This window comes from Polypterus senegalus, chromosome 12 (genome assembly GCF_016835505.1).
Source record: "Polypterus senegalus isolate Bchr_013 chromosome 12, ASM1683550v1, whole genome shotgun sequence".
NCBI lineage: Eukaryota > Metazoa > Chordata > Cladistia > Polypteriformes > Polypteridae > Polypterus > Polypterus senegalus.
The window spans coordinates 13,003,569-13,028,964 of record NC_053165.1 but is presented as its reverse complement, the minus strand read 5'-3'; the positions used below and the strand labels follow the sequence as shown (position 1 = coordinate 13,028,964).

The window sequence follows — 25,396 nt, the reverse complement described above, 5'->3', positions numbered from 1 at the left end:
GAAAGAGAAAGCCGCCTTTGAAGAGTTGCTTCAAACACAAAATGGAGTGCACTGCCTTTTTCACCTGCTGGGATCAAACCAGCTCCTGCTTTGTGGCTCACAGCTACAACAGAGGGTGGTTTCTAACTCTTGCACCCTTTATCCGCCTGTCTCACTGTAATGAAAGGCTTTGATGCTGCTTGTAATGCTGCATGGCCATCTCCATCTGTCCTTTACATTAGGTGTGTCTTATACCTGGCAGGTTGCTCGGAGGCTCAGTGACTATCCCAGTACAGCTCCATGGAGAAGACACCCTTCAAAGGCCATCATCATTGATGGTGATGAGCAGCTGAGCACTTTGCCCCAGGCTTTTTTTCAAAGAATCCGCCCTAAAAATCAGCTGTATGGCCCATGTGATTGCAGGAATGCTGGTTATTTAGTTGGGGGAGTTTTTCAAAGACTCTTGGTTTGGAAACTTGTAAGATGAAATATCCATTGCATTGTTCTTTATGTTATTATTTGTTATTATTATTATTGTTATTTTATCCATTTAAAAAAGTGTTAGTCTGTGAAATGGCGCAGGGAAGTGAAATGCAATACTGTATGAGCCAGCGCTACAGGCATCCCCCAACCTCTGCAGTGTAATTATATGCTGTGCCTGCTGCATAAAACCACATCCATGTTACTGGCTTGAGTATCAAGTGTGACTAAATAGGCCTGTTGTATGACTTTAACTACATAAATGTCAACTGAATCCCCATTCCTTTAAAAATAAACTTCTGAAGGTATTTACAAGACATGTATGTGTCAGGTTGAATATAGTGTGCTCAAGTCTGATTCAGCGGAATGAAATATGGGCTATCAATAACAGTGTTTTTATACATTTTATGTGTTTTTATTTTATATTATGTAAACAAAGGGGTTGCATAGTGTGCATGTAAATGAATCCTGTAGTGGAATGTCTCCTGCCTTGTACCTGATGCCTTTGAGAGAGAAGCTCCAGCCTCCCCCTGTCACCCTGACTTAAATTAAGCAGGTTTTATAATGTTACATTATGTAATTATTTTCAGCCACAGTGTCACTGTCTACTGTATATAACCTGCCTGAAAGGATTTCATATTGGTGGAAATGTAGAGTGTGCATGTTTTCCCTGCATCAGTGTTGGTTTTCTGTGGGTAATCTATTCCTCTTTACAAGGCACATTTAGATGGGCACTGTATAAGTGAGTGTGCCCTGCAGTGGACTGTCATCCCATCCAGGGTTGGTTCTCTTGCACCCAGTGCTGCCAGGCAATGACATCTCATGACTCTAAATTAGATAAGGGGGTTAGAAAATGGATATTAAAAAAGGTAAATCTACAAGGAAGGGCAGTTGTGAGCTATAATGTCCATGTCATTTTTTATGTGTTTGCATAAAATGAGAAAGCACTTATTGTTGCATATATCTGTCTCTCCATCTATCTGTCTCCAGAAAATGTCTCAGTTCCACGATTGACTCACATATTTCATTAAAATGTGGTACAGTTATTCTTCAAAGAACGTTGTTGAGAAACTTGAATTTTAGTTGCAATATCTCGAACAGAGCACTCCAGACACATTTTTGTCGTGTGAAAAATTTTCAAAATTGTCATTTTCAAACAGTGAAAGCCAATGATAGACCAATCTACTCTTTCAAATTTACCTTAACAGAAATTAGTTCATCTTGTATGTTTTCCTCTTTCACTTGTCTGATAGGTGATCATGTCAGTAGAACAAATTCCCAATACAGGTTCTTCAAACGGCAGCAGTGTTTCATATGTGGCTGGGAAGTCCCCATCACCTCGGCTGCTTGCCTGTGTATAAACTGACATTAACATCGATTTTAACTCTAAGTATATGTCTGTTTACAGGGTGCCCAACTCTGATTCTGGAGGGCTACCATGACTACAGGTTTTTCTTCCTACCAGTTTTTTCATCACTGACCGATTTCTGCTATTAAATGGCTTCTTTTCCATTCATTTTAATTGCCGTGCTTTTAAAATTTGGTAATCTGAATTGATTCTTTTTTCCTTAAATGGCAGCCAAACAAAAATGAAATGTGAAGCTAACTTGGAGCTTCAAACTCCAACCAATTTCACTTCAACCAGTTTCTTACTTAGAAGCTAATTGATTCTTGTTGTTAACTAAAACTGTTATTTAACTCCATGGCTTGTTGGTGCTCGCATTCTGCCACAGCAGACATTTTCAAAATGGTTGATTCTTTTTTCTAAGAGCACTGTCAAAATGTTTTGACGACCTAAGCAGATCAACATTACTAAAATCTTCACCTTTCTTTATTTTCAGATATTCTATGATGGACACGGATTGCTGGTCATGTGTTGGCTCACTTTGTATGATATTATTGTTTGGCCGCTAAATTGAGGAAAAAGCAAACAGGTGAAGTTTCTGAGTCTTAAATAGCAATCAATTAAAAATAAGGCAAAAGAATTTAATTAGCAGCAAAAACTGGTCACTAATTAAGAAAATGGTCTGAATGAATACCTGCAGCCACTTTAGGCCTCCAGGATCGGAGGTGGACACCCCTGGCTTGGGGGTTTTAGAACCCAAGGATTGTGAAAAATTACATTTATTTTTTCCTACAAGATGTTCTGAGAATGTTAAAAGTTTACAGCGTTATGCTGCAACAAAATCTTGATTTTTATATGGGTTGCCACCATTTCATGTGTCGCAGTGTCAAGATGTGACTCCCAGTTGTTGGGGGCATAATCGTGAAGGTTGTGGCATCCAATGTCATTGTCATGACAGGTTAAAAGCTGCTGCTTACGTCCATGTCTCACTTTTTTGTGGACTGTGATGAGAGATGTCCGTGGTGATGCATGCTTTTGACATAAAAATGGAGTGCTTGGGCTTTGGAGGGGTGTAGATGTGCAAGGTAATGTAACAAAATGGCTCTGGAGGTTGATGGGGTGATCGGCTTATCGTACAATCACATGCAAATGGGTGTGGTTCACTTGATTGCCTCATTAGCGCTCTGGGGTTGGTTATTAGTGCACCTGCTTCCCTAGCAGTATAAAGGAAGCTTGAGCAGAAAACAGGGGGACAGAAAAATGAAAAGGGAAAATGAAAGACAGGGAGGCTAATGTGAATAATGTGTTATTTTAATATTTATTGTTGGTGATAGGGCACTACACTATATTTCACTGTTGTGAAAATAAAAACATTTGTGCACTTTACAACAACCCTTTCTGTCTTTAGTGTCCTCATTGCCAGACTGATCTCAGTTCATTACTATCGACAGATCCATTTTCAAGAAGTTAGGCGGCTGCAGTCAACTTGGACCGTCACATGGATAATCCCTATATTAGCATGCGATTATTTTGGTGATAATAACTTTTTGGGTTTAGAACTCTGATCTTGTGGGTTGTTTTTAAGCTCAGTTTTTGGTTAGTGATTTAAACTAGATGATTAGCTTGACTTATGGTTCTGTTTATGTTTAATCTCCTCATCCTTATCAATAAAAATCTTGATTGTCTTGTTCAGCCAGAAATGGTTTAAGAAACATGAACTACAATGAGCCATAAACCCTCCATAACCAAGAACTAACAATAAAACTTTGATTGATGCAATTTTTTACATCACTTAAGCTGAAAACTGGTGTCAATGAAAGCTACTTGAGTCACCACAAGGCTATTTGGGCTCTATTTTTAACAACATGATATTGCAGAATTACCTTAAAAATGATGGAGTGAGCTGTAGCTGGTCAGCCAGAATTTCACTTGGCAAGTGCCCTAGAGATGTTGTCGCAGGTATGGGGCTTAAAGCTACTTTAAACTCCTAGACAAGCTGAGTTTGGATTCGGTGCAAGGGCTCACCTGGCTCATCAAGACACTTCTCCCATTTGCCAGCAAAGGTTATGGCATCTAACGTCATTGTCGTGACAGGTTGAAAGGTTCGGGATGACGTCCATGTCTCACTTTTTTGTGGCTTGTGATGAGAGAGGTCCATGGCAGTGGATGATTTTAACATAAAAACTGAGTGCTGGGGCTTCTCAGAATGAGTGAGCTCTAGCAGGTCAGCCAGAAGTGCATATGGCGAGTGCCCCAGAAGTGCCTCAGGTATTTGACTTAAAGCTGATGTAAACTCAGAGGTAAGTTGAGTTTGGATTTAGGGCAAGGGCTCCTCTTGCAGTAAGATGAGAAGAAGAGGCTGTAAGAGGAAGGGTTAAAGATGTTGTGAGAAGTGTTTAAAATACTGTAGTATGATGGATGGGATCTGGTACCTTAAAATTAATCCAATAAAAATAAGCGGTAAAGATGTAAGCTGGTTAAGGATACATTTTTCACAAATATAAGAAGGTTTTTCTACACAGACAACCATAGATATGTGCAGTAAGTTACAAAGTAGTGTGGAAGAGAGTACAGTAGTACTCTGGGGACCTTCAGATCTCAAATTGATGTTTTTTTTTTGTAGAAGCTATGTGAATAGGAATTGATGAGGTATGTTGGGCCAAGTGGCTTGTCCTCATTAATATCATTCTTATGTTCTTAGGATTCTGAGTTTGGTAGGTGGGCAGGCACCCCAGTGGGTAGAAAGAGACTTTCCTACTAGCTAGCCCTAGAGAGGCATATTGTTTTTACTTTCTGTGGTCCTTTTCCACCTTCTTATTTTCTTCTAATACATGTTTTGATATTAATATCCTCCCCTTTATTATGTGTTTGGGAATTGCGTAAGTGTATTCATGCCCAGGAATATGGGTTCACTGAAAGTAAAATATAGAAAAAATGCTGTAGTGATACCTTGGTGAAATTTAGAAATTTGTATTTTTTATAGGTTAAGTGACCTGTTTGAGTTCATACAGTGAGTAATACAGAGATTGAATCAATTATGTTACACTTTAAGGTCCAGTTCCTTAGCCAACAGAATAATGTGCCAGCTAAACATATCAGGTCTGCAGTTTTTTATTTTTACATAAGCATGTCTTCTACTAACTACATTTTCTGCTTTTTCAAAGACAATTAGGATTGGGCTAGAGTTAATGGATAATCAATTACTACTGTAGTAAACTCATTCTATGAGCAATTACCAAAATTAACGTACTGCCCTTTATATATCTGTGAATCATAAGAGATTCCTTAGAAGTCAATGCATTACTGATAATAAACTTAACAAATGATTTCAATAGGTTTAGGAGACACAGTACAAATACACACTGATCCATCCCTATAAGATTGAACACTCTGGTAAAGATCATGCAATGGTCTGATAAGGTATTAAAACTTGAGTCATCCTGTTGTGCGAACAGTGGGGAGTGCCCAAAGTTATTGTGAGTTAACCAGGAGATGAAACAAAAGACCAAATATATGGTTGGAGACATGCCAAAGTCAAAGTCAGAAAAGCAGAAACATTAACACCAGGGGCCTCATGTATAACGCCGTGCGTAGAACTCGCACTATAACATGGCGTAAGCACAAAAGCCGAAATGTGCTTACGCACAGAAAAATCCAGATGCAGGAATCTGTGCGTACTCCAACTTCCACATCCTTCCGCTACATAAATCCCGATCAGCGTGAAAACTAACGCTCGTGCACGCGCATTATGTAACGCCCCAAATCCTCCCAGAATTACGCCTCTTTGAATATGCAAATCAATATAAATCACCCTTAAGCTCAGCCTTCTGTGAAAAGACAATGGGAAAAGCACGGGGGAAAATATAAGAATTTCAGCGAATACCAAGTGGAGGCAAAGGAAAAATATACTATTTGTTTAATTAAACCGTGGTATAATCAACAAAAGGAAGTTGATCGAGTGACATAGCGTGTTGGAGAAACTTGAAAGCTCAGATATCAGTCGCCGTGAAAAGGCGAGTCGTAGCCTACCGCCTGAGTGTCATATGAAAGCTTTTAGGGTACAGAGAAAAAAAAGGCACAGTGGGGAAAAAAAGCACGAAATGTCAACTTCAATCTCGAAATTTCCACTTTATTCACGTAGTTTATTTTGTCATTAAAGTAGAACATCATAAACGTCATCTTAAAATCATTTACTTACCCAGTTTCTCAAATCACATCGTAATTAAAGTAGCACGTTAAATGCTTTGTTTTGTATTTGATCTTCTATGTGATCTATGTGTGTGAATCACTACTTGCTTTTAAACCGCTCTCTTCCTCCGACTGTACACATAATCCATTACATTCGTGATATTACAGCTCTCTGAATAACTAAAATACTGAGATGTATACGTGATATCATTAAGAGTTAAAGCACGTTATTAAACATGGGTTTTACAGCGCAGCGATTGTGCACGACCATCGATGAAATTATTTATTGCAGCAGTATCAGGGGCGGCTCTAGGTTTGTGGTGGCACTGGGCAGAAAAAGAATCGGTGGCTCCTTCGCCCGCCAATGTCAGTGAGGTAGCTTATGCACGGCGGATGGCCACGTACGTTGCAGACACTAGCCGCCTCGTGCTCATGACACAAGCATTTAACTTTTGTCGAAATTTGCCGCTGCATTTTTAGCTGTGTCGTTATTTTCTCTTTCTGTTTTATATTCAATATGTATTGGCGTGGCCGCCCATACAGTTCTTGCTTTTCTTTCTCCAAGTAACCGATTGCCACACAATCAGCTCTGTAATAGATGTTAAGCCATCTGTAAACTTAGAGCACTGCATTCTTTAAAAAGTTTAAGGAACACTGAAATATCTTCGTAGTACATGTTTAATTATTCTATCCTTCACGCCAGTCCCAGTGAAGAATATAGATTATTTAAATGAAGTTAAAGTTTTACCTGTATACTATAATAAACATATTTTGCTGCATTTCATCTTAAAAGTGATATTGTCATCATATGTAAATACGTGCTTTATAAAGTGGCTCAGGTTGTGCAATATTATAACTGTAGTACAAGTTTACAGTGAGGTAATTGTACTTATAAGTACAAACAGTTCTACAAGGAGCAGTGATTGAGTGCGTTTATAGTTCTTGGGATGAAACTTTTTCTGAACCTCGAGGTCCGTACAGGAAAGGCTTTAAAACGTTTTGTCGATGCTGTATACCGATAATTCTCTTTCCGAACAGCTGCTGCTGTGATTCACACTCAGATACAGTGATATAAATACTCCAAGTGGTGCAGTGAGAGTAATATGGAAAAAGATGATCCGCTGTGCCAACTCCTAACGGGAGCAGCTGAAAGAAGAAGGTGCAGTGAGAGTAACAACGCTAAAGCAGTTATGGTATTTGGAATACTATGGCTATTCCCTGGACCATTATATTGTTACAAGTTAATTACAATCAGATGCGTTACACTAATAAACAATATGCGGTTAGTTTCAGTGTATTTATAAAGCCGCATCAGGAAAATAAAGAGTAACCACACAGGAACAGTAGCACTGCTTTGACGCTGGGTGCCGCCAGTCTGCAAAACTGAGCAGAGAACTTGCGTACGACAAGGTATGAGGTACCATACCGGAAAAGTGCCTGGCTTTACGCCAAGTGTAGGTTTTACACATCGCGATTTAAACGTGGAAAAGTTCTTACGCAACATTTCTGTGCGTACGCACCGTTTATACATGAGGCCCCAGGTCAAGAGCAAACTGAAAGCCAAAGGACAACACCAGGGTCGAAGTCAAGAGATATAGGATTCTAACACTAGTCCTAATTGAATAGAAAGATATCTAATACTAAGAAGTCTTTTTATTTGTAAAGCTTATCCGCAAAGGCATACTGATCACAGCATGTGCCGGCCACCATATTTATACAAGGGCTGGATGATGTTGCAGATTGCAGTGGCTGCAAGATGTGGTCTGTGACCGGTGAACACAATGGCGTCCCATAAGAAAATAAAGAAAATGTTAAAAATGTAATGGCACAAACCAAAATCAGAGAAGAATAAACGTAAAAAAATACAAATTCTACACATACAAAACCTCCAAACTAAAGCAAGAATGTATTTAAAAGGGCCTTCTTAAGTAACAAAATGAATAAACAAAACTATGCATTTACAACACATGCAAGAAATCATGCACATGATCACAGGTTAGCTAAACGAAAGTCAAAGCACAGCTTCTGTTTACCCCCTAAAATTATTCATCTCATACATCTGAAGCATTGATCGCACACAGATTACAGATACAACTCCTATCCCTACTGTGGTATGTTCTTTGTGACATCTGCATATACTACCCATGTTCATGTATACTTCTTTCCACCATCAAGAAACACACAATACTCAGTTTCATGGGTTCCTTTAAATTTTTTTCAATGTGAATCAGTGTGCCATTTTGTGGGCAAGCACCTGATACAATGTGGCTTGTTTTTGGGATAGGTTGTAGCTCACTGTAAATATGTTCTTGAAAATAGGGCACTGAAAATAAATGAATGAATTTAATGAACATTCATCCATCCATCCATTCTCCAACCCGCTGAATCCGAACACAGGGTCATGGGGGTCTGCCGGAGCCAATCCTTGATTCATTAAATATTTTTTTTGGTTCCATAGCACATAGAGAGTGGGGACAGTTAAAATGTTTAGGTTCAAGTGACACCAGCATCAGATCTTAAAAAACAGATCATTATAACCTATATTGGGGTTTATCTAGCATTGGAAATGAAAAATGTTGTCTGGGAAAAAGGATAGGGACCAGCATGTGCAAGTAAGTCTTTCTCCATACTTTGTACACATGGCAAAGAGGACCCTATAAACCTCTGTTGTTGTGGAAGAGAAGCAGGAATATTTTCAAAGTCAAAGTGCAAGTGCTAGAATGAAAAGTGTTTCAAATGTTTTGGCAGAGAGACATTGTCATTAAAAACCTAATCCAGGTCTTAAGAATCACCAAGGATTTTCAAAAAAGGTATTGTGTCAGATAAATTCTGTTAGACATGTGAACTTCAAATAAAGGATTCTGTTGAAAACCGAGTAGAAGTGAAGCTTGCAAGCATTTCTGATCTAAGAAGCCAGTATGGAACAAAATGTCTGGATATACAATATACCCAGCTTTCATTTAAGTAGAGATTCTGGGAAACATAAAAGGAAATACAGAGTAAAGTGACTTGACAATTGCTTGATGCAAATGCAATTACTTTAGTAGGAGAAGGCACAGTGGGCTCCTATAAAGACCATTGTAGGAGAATCATATATTATAGGAAGACAGCTGCTCATTGCAAAGGAACAAAGAAGCTTCTGATTATACGTGCAACATGTAATGACTGAGGCTTTGTGATAGATTACTCCTGTCACAGTGTCCGTCGAGTGGAATTGTTATAGGGCAGAGCATCCTGTGGAACAAAATTCACTTACAACTGGTCTTGTTTGTGAAAATTTCTACACAATATATTTTCTTAGTCTACGTTACGCTAAAGGTGATCTGCTTCCTCTCTCAGCTGTGCTGGATTGTGAGCTCATTCTCAAGCAGCACCGGGTGGGCAGAAAGCATGGCAGGCCAGACAGAAGCCAGGTTTTATGAAAAGAAACATAGAGGGAGGGTACCCAACAACAAGAGACCATCTGACACTGTAACTGAATTTTCCACAATTTGTCCTGAGCAGTAACTTTATGGAGGACACTTGGGTTGTACTGTCAAACCTCAGTCGTTTTACTCATTTAGTGTAGCCAGCCCACATGCTCTGATAATAAGTAAAAAAAATAGTGTCAATGGCCATTCTGTACTTACCAATTCTAAACTCTTCACACATTATCACTTTTAATTTGAGTCAAATAAATTTTAATCAGTCCAAAGATGAAATTTACAAATAATAATGCAGCTGACTCAGGGTACATGGTTTTGTTTTGTACTTTTAAGTTACAGTTACTTCCCAGGAACTAAAGAAATATTTACAAAATCTAACTTACTAGTCTTGTTTTTAGATTATCTCCTCAAAACAACTTGCTCTCTTGCTCAGATAAATAACTGATACACATCATATAAACTGAGTTGCTTTTTTCTTTCATGACCCCATGTTTTTTTTTAAGCACACGTTTAAAGCACGTTTTTGAAAATAATCTAACCTCACATCAGGCAGGGAATACAGAATATAAGATCTACTATTTACAGATTACCCAGAGAAGCACAAGTCAATAAGAAAGACCAGCTGTTCCACAAAGCTCGTCTTACATCCGAACATTGAACTCGCTGAAAACATTCCCAACAGAAAAGAGGGAAAATCTTATAGAAACGAAAATCTAGTAATCTGTTTCTCAGTTCCACTTCACATAAAAATATTTGAGCAGAACTAAAAGACTTCAAAGCTTTTCTGTCCTGATGAAAACTAAATGGCGACCTCTGCTGGATCAGCCTGTTTCAACAGTCTCAATTCAAATCCAAAGTCAACAGGGGGTCACACAAGTGTGATGCAATTGGACAGAGCTGACATCTCCCTGAGCCGAGCATGCATCCAATTCAGGGATGTGAGCTCAGGTCCTAGAAGCTGCTCCACCCTTATTAATAATAATTTATTACATTTATATAGTGCTTTTCTCACTACTTAAAGCACTACCACCCTTCTACTGTGGTGGTGGAAGTGAACCCTTTGTAGCCAATGGCGCACGGTGGTTGTGAGAGGATGATGCCAATTATTCACTTGTACACTTTGTTCCAGCACCCCACACATGATGCCTGTTGCACAAGCATTACTACGGGTGCACATTCACATCTGTGAGGCTTGATAAACCTATATAACACATTCAAACTTGCCTAATCTAATTCTTTGGTTACAAGGAGTCAACGTCTGTTCTGTTAGTACTGAGTAAAAGACAGGGACCATACCTGGATGAGGCACAAGATCATTGCAGGTCCCACTTACACACACATTCAGAGTTGGTTACAAACTTAGCCAGTATGTCTTTGGGATGGATGAAGAAGACCATAATATACAGAGAAACATGTAGACACAGAGAATACAGCATATACAAACAGCACACAGACATTGGATTTGAAATTAGGAAGCTGGATTCATGAGCAAACAGTACTAACCAATGCACCAACTTGCCATATACTTCATAACTTGTATAAATCAAACTAAACTCATACTGCAAACACATCCATCCATCCATCCATTTTCTAACCCGCTGAATCCGAATACAGGGTCACGGGGGTCTGCTGGAGCCAATCCCAGCCAACACAGGGCACAAGGCAGGAACCAATCCTGGGCAGGGTGCCAACCCACCACAGGACACACACAAACACACCCACACACCAAGCACACACTAGGGCCAATTTAGAATCGCCAATCCACCTAACCTGCATGTCTTTGGATTGTGGGAGGAAACCGGAGCGCCCGGAGGAAACACACGCAGACACGGGAGAACATGCAAACTCCACGCAGGGAGGACCCGGGAAGCGAACCCGGGTCTCCTAACTGCGAGGCAGCAGCGCTACCACTGCGCCACCGTGCCGCCCACTGCAAACACACAACTTATTAAAATGATGCATCAGTGACAACCACTGAGTTCATTTACATATGGCAGCCTCTGCATTGCTCTGAGAAACCCTTCTATGAAATGTAACATAACATAATTTAACATGACTTTACATGATGCAGCATGGCATGACATAGCATTCTCAAATACAATTGACCCAGGGTCAGGGTCAAGGGTAGCCAGAGCCTGTCTCAGGTACAAGGTAGGAACCAACTCTGGACTGGATGCCAATATACTAAATACGTAAATTATTGTTGAAATAAAATAAACACTAACAAGGGACACTTCCTGAACTGTCATCATTAAATCATCCATCCATCCATTTTCTAACCCGCTGAATCCGAATACAGGGTCACGGGGGTCTGCTGGAGCCAATCCCAGGGCACAAGGCAGGAACCAATCCTGGGCAGGGTGCCAACCCACCGCAAGACACACACAAACACCAAGCACACACTAGGGCCAATTTAGAATCGCCAATCCACCTAACCTGCATGTCTTTGGATTGTGAGAGGAAACCGGAGCGCCCGGAGGAAACCCACGCAGACACAGGGAGAACATGCAAACTCCACGCAGAGAGGACCCGGGAAGCGAACCCAGGTCTCCTAACTGCGAGGCAGCAGCGCCACCGTGCCGCCTCATTAAATCATTTACCTTACAAACCATTTGCCTAGAACTCCATCCCATGAGATCTTTAATCATAGAACTGAGCTGAATGAGCAGATAAATGGACAGACGAGTGACAGTGACATCCTATTAAATTTGACAGAATTGCATATGCTATGTGGCACTTAACATCCTTGTGACCCTCTACTCTCAGTTGAGTATTTATAAATGAAATGAAGAATAATTATAACGTTTGCTTACAAATTTGCTGTTTCATCAGAGGTTTTTTAATCTTTCCCTTATGCTATTTGTTGGTTACCCTTCTCATGCTAGTATTCAGCATTGAATGGAGTTTAATATCTGCCTTGGGCTGCATTCCCAAAAAACGTGATCCAGACGTAATAAGAACCCTAATGATCTGTAAATTTCAGATAGCCTCTGAATATGTGTGGTGCACAAAAGGAAAAGGATGCTGCCCCTCAACAAGGACACACCCTGTCCCTTTCTAAAATGGATGTTCACACGAGGTTTCCCTGAGACAGTTGACTTTCCCTTAACCACTGACATTTTGTGGCACTAAGGGATTGTCATTATTAGGAGGGATTCTAACTAAGAGATGTTCAGCAATACTGCAGGAAATGTTAGCGTCATACCTCAGTCAACCAAATATGCCAAATGTTTGAACCTGTGGTTCTTCATGGGCTGAGCAGGATTGTTATTATGACAACATGTGATCACAACAGGGTAAACTTACCTTTTCATAGTGTTATTAAACATATACAAAATTGTTAGGATCCATTTATGCCAATGGTTTTGAAACTAATTTATTTTATTGTGTTTTGAAACAAATCTTTACCTTTATGTGTATGCATTATCTAATTCATAATTTGTAGTAATTGCATTTTACCTGTGAACTTGCATTCAGTGAAGAGCACTAAATGAAAATAAACTGAATCAAACCAATTTCAATGTCCTAAAGCTGGTGGTACATTTCACATCTTCTAATCAGAGGGGCTGTCAAACATGACTGTAGTCGCTGATCTCGTCACCTGAGTAAGTCAGATTACACTACTAGAAATTGCAGGCAATGACAAATTAATTGATTTCATAACAAATTTCCAGCGCAGTTTCATATTTCCAGAGTGTCACAAGCTTACCCATTTTCTGACAGCCAGTTAACCTGCTGTGTGCCAAAGTCGACGCTGTATACTGTAAATGCTTTCCAGGTATAACAAATTCAACCACAATCTCACCCTTTTTGTTCTTTTTTCTATTCTGTCATGGTATGTAAAACGCAAAAATGAGACAAATAAGACTCTCGTCTGTTTATGAGGTCCAAAACACCTGTGTCTCTTATTCATTATAGGTAGATTACAGTATATGTATTGTACTTCTGGCTAAGCTCTAATTGGTTGTTAGTTCTCACATAAGTCTGCAACTATGACTTAAAACTGAATTAAACTGGTGAGTATTATGATGGTTGGACTGAGTTGCTGGGTTTGTCACACTAAATGACTGCCAATCACAAGAATACACTGTGGTTGCCTCCAACTCGCTAAGATGATGTAAATGAAGTCTGTGATTGAAAAAAAGTTGGAAAAGTTGTATAATGTGTGTAATGTGACAGGGCATTAAGCCAGCTCACATTTAGCAGGTGAATTTGCCTCAACGTGGTAGGAGGACATTGATCTTTTGATCAAAGATCAAAAAGTGACAAAAAGCCGCTTGCCATTTATCACTGTGGTAAATTTTCTGACACCACCCACTTAAAACTCTAAAAGGCAGAAGGATCATAAGCTCCCATATACCCATTCTGAAGATCAAGACTACGTAAGCCTTTGTCATTTTGCTTGGAGGCAGGTTTCTGGATTCTCTCAACACTCATTTGGACATCACCATTATGGAGGCCCTTGTCAAACTCTGCCACTCTCCCAGGAGCAGGTAAAACGTGGGTGGGCACTTGATGCCAAAGGAGACAGCCCCAGTCACCTTGAATTTTGAGTTAAAAAAAGTGGTAAGCATAGTTATATTTGACCAGTGGGCCATAGGTGCTGGTTAGCAACACAAATCAGATAGCATGATTAATCAATTGGACTTGAGAAGGCAAAAAGATGCCGCAACAAGACTTTTTCTCACTCCTTTCTTACTATATTCTCATTTGCTTTTCAGACTGTTTCAAGATGATACATATTGACAAAAGGAGCACTACCAAAGAAAATTGGATTGACTGATGGATTATACTAGGAAGACCAGAGATGACACAATCCTATTCAGCATGAACTCTGCCTTTCATCTATAAATGTGGCCCTTTACACGAGGAATTAACATTCTTTTTGGTGATTCAATAATTACATTGTTAAAAAAATGAATCACTTAGACGGCATTCTGTGAAAGTTAGAAACAAATATGTACTGTGGCTACATACTATATAACACAAGTGTAAATGCAAATATGTTTTCTGTTCACATACAACAGGCATGTGCGCAAAATCTGATTTGGTCTTGAAGTGGGAAAGGTGATTTTCATTCTCTCTGGACACAAGGCAGACATTGGAGGTACAATTTAGTGCCAGTTGTAAATGTAATCTGGCAAAACTATACATATAATCTAGTGCAAAATGAATTTTAATGGCAAGTGTGAAGGGGGCTCATTTATTGATACACGTACTGGCTACATACTCGTACATAACATGAAAACAACAGTGAACCTGCCTACACAAAGGTCAGAGGTAATAGGAAATTTCTGCACGGCGCTCACTTACTCTATTACTCTATTACAAAAAAATGGATGGATGGGACAGATATGTGATGAATAGGAGTTGACATCAGCCATTGCAAAGGCCTGTAATCACTACCAGACAGCAGCCATAGAAGAAGCTGCCTCTCGTCTAGCATCCTGCTTTCCATGACACTCACAACGCTTTCCCAGCAAATGAAAGGCAGGAAGCAGGAAGTGCGTTAGCGTGCAGGAGAGCTTCGTAAATGCTGCGCTATTTCAGGATGATCGGGTGGAGTCTGCCCTCCAGAGCACATTTCCTTCCCGGTCCTTCTCAAGAAAAACATTGAAAAGAAGAAACAAACTCGCGTTGCTAAGGAGCCAAAAGAAGAGGTGCACCTTGTTAAAGCGGGAAACCAAAAAAAAAAGCATCATGTTGAGAGTGGGTAGTGTGGTGGTGCATTGCTTCATGCTACTGCCTCAAATCTTCAGGAGACTGGGTTTACATCCAAATCATGTTTGTGTGGTGTCTGAATGTTCTCCCTTTGTCTATGTAAAGTTTCCTTCCACATCCTAATGACTTGTGTGATTGCCTGATTCAATTAAGCTTGTACAGTGTACTTCACTGAATATAGGCTAAGTGAGCTTGCACAGGTGTGCTGCTATAGCACAGTGTAAGACACAGTTAAAACATTCATGACTTCCAAACATAACGACTTGCCCTGTTTTACTGTTTGTTTGACATAGGTTAAGTGCCATTTTATTAGCACAAACAAATTTCAATATGAGCTCATCATGTATGAGATATGGTGAGTTGATGGAGGAGAAAAAAAAAAACCCAAAAACACCAGTCACCAACGTTACGGCAGAAAATACATCACCAGTCAATTATAACAAGCAAAATGACAGATCTGGTGACCAAGCCCAATTGGCACCTACTGCTTGGCATTCAGTTCTTCAAGCCCAATTGTGGGTATATTTGTGTTTCTTGCAATGGTGCCAGCTCTAGGGTTCACGTCTGCTTGCACTTGGTTTTGAGGCTTTTTAAATGTTTCTAGGTAACTTTCCTATTTTTTAACGCACTTTGGAAGTTAGTCTTGGCTGCCACCAGTCACTTATCACTGTTGTAACTTTTCTAATACAACCCACTTAAAACGCTAAAAGCCAGAAGGATCATAAGACCCTATATACCCATACTGAAAATCAAGATCAAGTTAGTCTTTGCTGTTTTGTTTCAAGGCAGGTTTCTAGACTCTCTCGGCCACTTTCACAGGAGCTGGTAAAACCTGGTGGGCACTTGATGCCAGAGGAGACAGTTCCAGTCACCTCATAGAGTGGTTTAAAAAGATGGTAAGAGAAGTTGTATTTCACTGGTGGGCCCTATGTGGTAGTTAACAACACAAATCAGATAGCAGAATAAGTTGCTTGGACAGAAGAAGGTGAATAATGCCATAAGATGTTTACTCACTCCTTTGTTACTATATTCTTGTTTGTTTTGCAAACTTTCAAAGAAGGTACTTGTTTTCAAATGAAAAAATAGCAAAGAAATCCCTCAATCCTGTTGTAGAAATTGATCAGCACACAAACGTTATGACTCTGCTCTGTATCAATATGTGTCTCCTTTTACACCTGGTTTTAAAATTCTTTTTTGGTGATCCAATCATTAAAGTGTTAAAAAAATAATTACTTCCACTGCATTCTGAGGTAGGTAGAAACAGAGAGCGACCACATATTGTATACCACACGCGTAAATACAAATATGTTTTCTGTTTACATACAACAGGCATATACTATAAGCAGAATCTGATTTGGGGAAAGTGAATTTGACTGACATTTGAAGCACAATTTAATGACAGGGTTTAAACGTAATTCTGCAGATTTTTATGTTATTTTACCTGAAATTGTGTTACAGCACTCAGGGAAGAGTGGTATGCAAAAATAAGTAGGAACTGACTTTTGTGACATTTATCACAATGAGACCTTGCTGTAATCTGTTCACACATCCCAGCTTTCTGTCATCTTATACTGTGGCACGAAGAACCTTCTGCATTATTTATTTTATTAACAGACAAAACAAATCTATTTATAAAGTGCCTTTTATAGAAAACAGCATTCCTGGGAACTTTATAAGTACAGAAACATCTTATAACCATTGACGCTTTTCTTCAGGGTCAGAAGTAAGAAGCAAACTGCTACAGTTTTGGTTTAGAGTCAACTTTTGTACCTGTTCTGACACAATGCCAGTCTCATTTGCTCCTATAAGTGTAATAATTGGCATATGACTTTTACATAGGAGGTAAAACATTAGACTAAAGCTATACCATTTTTTCCCCCTGGCCAAGTGTCCCCCATCCAGTATGGTTGCCCATTTGTCATTGTTTTCTATAAAATGTTTCATAGCATTCTTGTAGCTTTAGCACAGAGAGAGAGTGCAGCCGCCAGATGGCCTTGCACACTACAACAATCCTGATGTATTTAAACAGCCTGACACCTCATTCTAAAACTTCTTAGTGGTCTCTTTGTCCCTACTCTGTCCTCAAAAAAAGACAAAGGTTCACTTCACCACAGTTCTTCCAATACTTATGACCACTTCCCCTCGACATACATAACCTTTTCCTTAAAAAATCAGCATGTCTACCATACAGAGTTAATTTTGAGTCAGCTTTCACATAAAGAAGGTCAAGAAGAAGCATTGGGTGCTACTTACGCCAGGCTCCAGGCTGCAGAGGCTGAAGGAATCCTCATCCCTCTTCTGCGTCCGCTTTTTCTGTCAGAGAGCAAATAGATATCAGAAGTGTGAGTGGTTTGCCCGTGTTGCACCCCTCCCTGCATCATCAGACCACCACACTAACACTTACATACCCCTCATTTTCAGTCTCTCCCTAAAACGCAAAGCTGGCCATGCATGGACCTTTCAAGAACTTGCTCTGTACCGGGTATGAATTGTGCACCTCATTAACAGGACTATTCCCTGGCATAAATGAGATAAAAAAACACTTGTAGCCCAAGCCTGTGGTGGCTCCCATATCACACAAAAGTGGGGTGGGTGTCCTAAAATGGGTATACCACTTGAGGCCCCCCCAAAAAAGAAGGCATTGTATTTATATAACATTTTTCAAGACACTCAAAGCACTTTAAATAGAGAGGAGGGAGCCACTTCAACCAGCACCAGTGTGCAGCATCCACTTGGATGATGCAACTGCCGCCATTTTACACAAGTACACACACCGCACATCAGTTATTAGCTGGTGAAGGGATGAGAGAGAAAGTTAGCCAGTTAGAGATGGGGTGTGGTTAGGAGGCCAAAATGAGTAGGCCATGGATGGGCAATTTACCCAGGACATTGTGAAACACCCTGCCCTTTACAAAATATGCCAAGGATTTTTTTATAACTATAGAGAGTCAGGACCTTGATTTTACATCTCATCTGAAGGTCACTGCCATTTTTGCAGCACAATTTCTCAGTTGTTGTGCTGGTATATTGGGAACCACAATTAAACCACAGGTTAAGTAACCCTTACTGGGCTAACCAACATCTCTGCGAGCAGCAACCCAAGATTTTTCTAGATCTAGGTCTCCTATCCAAGTACTGGCCAGGCCCAAACATGCTTAGCTTCAGGTAGATTACCTGTTCAGAAGTGCATGTGGTATAGCAGCTGGCAAAAAAAGGTTAGAAACTGACCTGCTTACTATGATGGGAGAAGCGGGATCAAGCAAAACATATTGTAAAATAACAACATCCTTGGCTGGCTTAATCTAACTATAGTTACAGGAAGCCGGAAGCCTATTTTGGCAGCATTGATTGAAAGGTAGGAGCCAACCCTGCATAGGACACCAGTTCATCCGAGGGCTCACTGACACGCACCCATTGGGCCAATTTACAAAAACTCAAGTGTTTGTGAATGTGGGTGGAAACCCCATGCAGCTGCAGGGAGAACATGCTGACTCCAGAAAGAGAGCAACCAGTCATGGGCTTTGAACCCAGGCGTTTGTGGTTGCAAACACACTGCTCTTATTCGTTATACTCCTGTATTGAGTAATACAAACACAATGCGATAAGCATGTTCAGCTTCTATGCTGTCATTAGTAGTGATGCTAATTCATCATTTTAATATTTCTCAGATGTTGTTTTTCAGCATGGCCTGTGACTTCAGCACAGGTTACTGCAGGGTTAATAAATGAAGGAGGTTTTTATTACAGCATTTTCACTTGGCTACCATATACTTGGAGCTAAAAGAAACTGCAATTGCTTGGAATGAATTCACATTGATTTCAAGTGCCTTTGTTAGGGGAACTCCTTTGAGATCTCAGTGGAACTTTAATGTGGCAGGCAGGCCATTGTGGTGCTTCTAGTTTTTTTTTTCTGTAATGTTTTATTTACAAGGATCTATTAATCTACTCCTGGAATAAATCTGAAAGAGGAAGATTTATTGCAACTTTGTGCATAAAGTTTTCATTTATAGGGGATGCCCTCTTTTCAAAGCTGGTCTAATTTGCCATTAGACTGGCGATTGCTGTCACAGCAGTATCAGTCTGTTTGACCTGACAGTATGAATTTCACGTTAAAAAATAGCATAACACAACATTCTCAAACCTTCTTAATCCAGTTCAAGATCAGTGGGGGACAGAGAATATTCCAACAGCATCGGATGCAAAACAGATACCAGCCCATTACAGGGCACTGAAACAGTCTCAGAAAGGGCCAGTTTGAAATGCGTTGGTTAACCTAAGACATGTTTTCAGGGGTATGGTATGTTATCAGGTGTACCCAAAAGACATCCCACAACAATGTGGGAAGAACATGAAAGCACCACATGGACTCGATTCCAGTGTGATGGAACTGTGAGGGACCATTGCTAAATGTGCCACCCCTTGAAGAAAATATATGCGCCAACTTTGGTTACGCTGCCACTGGCAATGGCTTGACAGTCGAAACCTGCATAGCATAACTAAAATGAAGGTGAACCTGTACCAAGTATTTTATAAATATTGTATTTTATTATTTTTAGAAATGTATTTTGTGTTTAATGATCTTGATTTACATGGTAGCCGTGCAGTGGTTAGTGATCCAGTTTCATGTGTCCAGTGTTCTAGGTTCAAGTGACATACTCCGTTATTGCCTACGTTGAGCATGTGTATTCTCCCTGTGTCTTTATGGATTTTCATCCCACATGCCCAAAGTTGTGCAGTTTTGGTTAACTGGTGTCCAGCATTTTGCACCACTTCTATATTCATTGGCCTCTGTTTTATATGACACCTTTTGTGCGACCAGATTAGTCTTGCCTTATGGTTGGACAGGTTTGATTATTAACATTTGACTATTAACATTAAATGCACATAGTGTTAGTGTTATATTCTTCAGGATGCCTTATTCAGAAGTCACTTGCTCTATTTTTTTATGAGCCCGCAACGGACTGTGCCCATCAAAAATGACCTTGTTGCTTTTAAAGGTTACTCTAATTCCTGTCTATATAGCTCCTTTTATGTTGACCAGTTAGAATTACACAATGCAAAAGGAATAGAGGTACATATTCCCTTAAATGGCACACTTATGAGAATTCAGAGAAAGACAAAGTAATCAACAGCGAGTCACCTCAGACAAAAGAAACCCAGGAAAATCATAAATAAAGGTGGTTGTTTGTGCTGAGGTCTGTTTCAACACAAAGAAATGACAAAACAGCTCTGAAAAAATAGAGATGCACAGGAAGCAAGAACTGATCATACATTATTGGTGCTGAAGGAAGCCAACAAGGTGTTACTCTCATTCTGGTAGCATTGCTACTGGTTTTGCTTTTAGTTCACAATCTAAATTACAAAGCATCAAAATGCCGCAAAACAAGCTACTCAGGATGTGGTCAGGACGTCTCTCTTTCGTCTGCGTGACATCGTACCTCAAAGTGTGACAGTGGGTCTTGATGTGGAAGAGGGCCAACCTTGAGCTTTCACAGTAAAGACATGTACTTTCTTCCTCTCAGAAGTGGGATGATCAGGTTTCCCCTGAGGTGTCCCATTACGGATCATGGAAGGTCGTCTCATTGTTAAGTGGAGCTTGACCTGGATGGTCCTTCTGTCATCTAATTCAGTTGAGCTTTAGAGCAGACAATCACAGAGTGTGCTATGACCCACAGGTAACACTCCAGGTTTGTAGGCCTGGCCCGCCATCCTTTAGTTAACCCATTATACCAGCAGGCTTTCTTCTTGAGATGGTACAGGATGCCACCGGGTCTTGTCACACTTTGGCTCCGACTGCTCAAACGTGACAAAATACCGCAAGTTCACATCCTGTTCAAACAGCAGCTGTCGACATGCCGTAAAAGAAGGCTTTGGGCTCTTAATATTCTGAACTTGTCAGTCCACCGAGTGTACCCCCACTCCCCACCTCCCCCACCAGTCGACACCCTGGCATACTCACCTTGAGGTACGCAAACAGACAACACCACACCATAAGGGCTGAGCGGCGGCGGCGGCACGACAGCCTCCTCACTGCGCTGCGCCGCTTTGTGCTGCAGTGCTTGCCGTCCGTCCTGCTGCTCCTTCAGCTAAACAGGATGTGCAGGGGAAGTCAGCACAGGAGCCTGTGCTCTTAGGGACGGAGTCGTCTAGTGTGCATGAGAGTGTGATGTGATCATTGAGTCACATTGACTTGCAGAAGTTCTCATTGTGACCGCAGCTGGCCTATAAACACAACACTGTTTTGCCACATGATTAAAATCCATATACAGGTACGTCAGATGACAACCAGAGATTGCTCCTTTTATTTGTCCCGTTTTCCTTTTATCTATACTCAACACAACAATAGCCATCTATTTCTTCACATGCTGTGTCTAATAAATGGGGACACTGCTTAGTGGCCACTTTATTAGGTACACATGTCTAGCACTGGATAGGACCAGGGTGGGGTTTACCTCATATTGAGACACAGGCAAGAAGGATTTCTGGGCCCTTAACCCCACTGCCCTATAGCCCCCCCGCCAAGTCATATCACATAAAAAGAATTTTACTAATAAAAAGGTACACAACAATCTAGTAATACATTGTTTAGGGAGTGATGAGAAGCAGTGCCTGTATAATATTATTTTTAGAACAATAATTACTATTATAATTGAATAATCAAAGTAATTTCTGGAATATCTCCATTGCTAATGCCTATATCAAGCCTAGGCCAAAATATAGGGCAGTTTTATTTGGTGCATAAGTGTAAAGAATTTCCTCACTATGTGACATGTATGTAAAATGGCTGCTTTCTGTTATTTTAAGCATTGTATTGTTTTACATGTAAAGTCTGCAGGATTTTGTGTAGTAGTGTTTATAGAATGACAACATGATCACGGTGATTACCTTGTCCATTTACTACAAGTGGTGTACGTCTTCATTCAGTTTGGTGTACTTCTGCATTTTCTTTGTGTGTATATTTTGTAAGTTGTGTGTGTTTGGTATAGCAATGTAAATCATATGTCGTTATATTTTGTTTGTCTAACCAGCGTTATATCTGTTCTGTTATGGTGGATAGTTTTGTCTGTCAGTATAGTTCTGCCCCAGCATAGTTTTTGGGTATTGTTTCCTAGTACTGTGGTGGGGCTGAGCGTTCTTAGAACATGGTGTGTATGCATCTACTAGTTTGTGTTGCAGTGCCAGTTCTTGATGTCTAATGTTTGTCATCTGATGGTGTCTGCACATGTCATCTGTCTGTGTTAGTATGTTACAGCCTGATGTGATGTGTTGGATTGTTTCTTGTTCCTTGTGGCAGTATCTTCATGCACTGTCTGTAATGTTAGCGTCCTTCAGAACATATTTTCTGCAGTTTCTCTTGTTTATAACTTGATCTTGTTTGGCTAACATAAACACTTCTAACTCACCAAACACATCACCATGGCTTAGCCTGCTGTTTGATGCAATCTTATCCATGCAAGGCTGATCTTTGTTGTAGTTCATGAGGATATCTGTTATACAATATTGACTGGGTTGATGCTTGTGTTTTACATTTTGTGGATTTTGTGTACTCTGTGATGTTACCTGTAGTATGGAGGTTAAGTGGTGTGTAGATTGTGTCTGCGGGAACTATTGTTCTATATAGTGTTAATGCACAATGTTCAATGTGGAAGAATTTTCTTAATCAGTGTGTTGTATAAATTATGTATATCTCTGAGACCCCTTCCTCCCACAGCACAGGGAATGGTGAGTCATTCTGTGGTTGCTTTGCGGTGCTGTTATTTGTTTTGTGTGACTTGTGTTTGTGTTTTCCTTTGGAGCTGTTGTAAGTCTGTTTATGACCAATGTATAACTCTGAAGGATTATATGAGTGGTATTGGTATAGTGTAGGTATTGATGGCTTTAATTATGTGGTTTTCACATAGGTGTGTTTGTGAAAAACGTGAGGTATATTATTGTGTAAGAGTATTTAAAATTTTTTTACTAGGTTTGTCCTGGTGAAACCCAAGGTATTTGTATACTTCTCTTACTGCTATGGCCACAATTTGGCTGACATTTTAGGTGTATACCCATCTTCTTTAATGATTCCCCTTTCTACGTTAATTGTTTTACATTTACCCAGTCTTAACTTCATGTGTATGTCTTGTGAATATGTTTTGATTATTAACAGCAATTGTTGTAACTGTTTGTTTGTTCCTGCATACATCTTTATGGTATCCATATAGAATAGATGTGATAGGGTATAATGTTAGTGTTGGTTTTTGACTTCATATCCATATTGTGTGTTATTTAATCTGTTTGATAATGGTTTGAGAGTGAGAAAAAACCAGAGTGGGCTAAGTGAGTCTCCCTGGAAGATGCCTGATCGTCTTGGTATTGAGTCTGTGGGTATTGAGGTGTTCCTGATACTTACAGATAGTGTTGTTCTTCAGTGCCCCATTAGTGCTTGTAGGCAGTGTATGAATATGGGCAGTATCTTGTTTAAAAGTAATATTTATACTAGTCATTATTATTATTATTGTTGTTGTTGTTGTTAAAATCCCATACCCTAGTTGTTTATGCACAGATCATAGTAGCTACTCTAAAAAAAAAAAAGTTTTGACTCATCTCTCACTCTACAGGATCTTCCTCCTCATCTTCCTCACTGAAAACTCCTCAATGACATCTTCTTAATCCAAGGATACTGTGATGCTGTTCTCAATGAGTAGTAGAGCAAAGATATTTAGCTTGTGCTCCCTTATTGGTAAGCTCTGCTAATTTTGTCACCTTCTTCATAACAGAGAAGGACTATTCTACTAGGAACTGAGAGGTTTCAGTAATTTTATGAGCCATTTTAATGTTTAGGCAGACTTGTCAAAGTCTAGATTTGAGACCAGGGAGGCAAAGTGGCAAAATCTACTGGCAAAGTCCTCATTAAGATCCTAATGGTAGTGAATCCTCAAATTTTCTGCAGGTGAATGAATGTCACATTTGCTCATGAACTGAAGCTCACACAGCAACATAAATGTACTCTGTTTTCATTTGCCAAAAAGGATGGCTGCTAATTAAGCTCCTGCTTACAGTCCTATATTTCGTGGTACAGGCAGAAAAGTCTCCAGTATTTTGGTTGGGTTTGTTAATACTGAAGTATTTGTTGGGTCTCCTAAGAACAGCTTTGTAGACCTTCATCTGAACTTGATCTTGATGGTGTGCTGTGTATTTGCTCTTGGACTTGTGTGATTTTAAACAGCTGTGAAGCTTCAGATGTAGGAATGACCGATGCCAAATCCATTTGTTCAGGCGCATTGTCGTTGCTGTTACAGTCTACTTTACTAGTAGTACAAGTATAAAATACTGATGGACGCACAGCATTTTTTTTAAAATATTTTTTTTTATCTTTTAAGCAGGCAATACCACAAAGCTTTTGCTTTGCAATATTAATCTTTAAATGTATAGGATAAAAAGTGACATCACTAATGTGACGTAATTGCCCCCAAAAGTTTTGGCTACATAGGCATATGCCTAATTTGCTTTTGTATAAATCTGGTGTTTAAAAAATCTTTAGGGATGTTGGACGAATAGCATCATGTAGTTACTCCAGACTTTCTGACCACACCTTAACACAGGGCAGTACAGTGGCACAGTGGTAGCGCTGCCGCCTCTCAGTAAGGAGACCAGGGTTCATGTGTTTGGGTCTTCTCTGCGTGGAGTTTGTATGTTCTCCCTGTGTCGCCGTTGGTTTCCTCCAGCTCTCCAAAAACACGCAGGTTAGGTGAACTGGCAATGCTAAACTGGTCCTAGTGTGTGTGGTTATTCACCCTACAATGGACTGGCACTCTAATCCAGGATTTGTTCCTGCTTTGTTCCCAATACTAGCTGGGATAGACGCCAGCTATAACCATGACCCTGGTCTGGATTAAGCAGGTTAGACCAGGAGTTCCCAAACTTTTTTTTGCAGCAGACCCCTTTACCAAAACACTTTTAAAACCATTGACCCCCTAGTCACATGCAACGGTTTTTCATGTCCACACTTGATTTGATAAGTTTTTTTAAGACAATGCACAGACATGTTTGTGCTACATGTATTTTCATGCATTCTTACATGTGACTCTTTTAATGACCCATTTTACCTTTTCGTTCACAAGTTTAGTATGTAATGTGTTTTTATCAAAAAAGTGTTTTTTTTTTTTAATTATTTTGCTTCATAAATAGGTACCTATTGGAATCATAGATATTTTGAAGTAACAAACAAATAGCAGTAGTAAGGGGGTCTATTTTTGCTGTCGTCGACCCCCAAATTTTTT

General features: G+C 39.9%; 1 protein-coding gene across 2 annotated transcripts in view; it reads right to left on the bottom strand.

Annotated features, from left to right (window-relative positions):
• The window catches only part of arhgef3 (Rho guanine nucleotide exchange factor (GEF) 3), a 60,157-nt gene extending 38,941 nt beyond the window's left edge, over nucleotides 1–21,216 (bottom strand). For both annotated transcript variants that reach the window (XM_039770725.1, XM_039770726.1), the window contains exons 1-2: nucleotides 21,097–21,216; nucleotides 17,392–17,451 (exon numbers count right to left, since the gene is read on the bottom strand). In XM_039770725.1, coding sequence (XP_039626659.1) covers nucleotides 17,392–17,451; nucleotides 21,097–21,129 — 93 coding nt within the window. In that variant the 5' untranslated portion in view covers nucleotides 21,130–21,216. The remainder of the gene's footprint in view (nucleotides 1–17,391; nucleotides 17,452–21,096) is intronic.
• Between the last annotated feature and the right edge of the window lie 4,180 nt (nucleotides 21,217–25,396).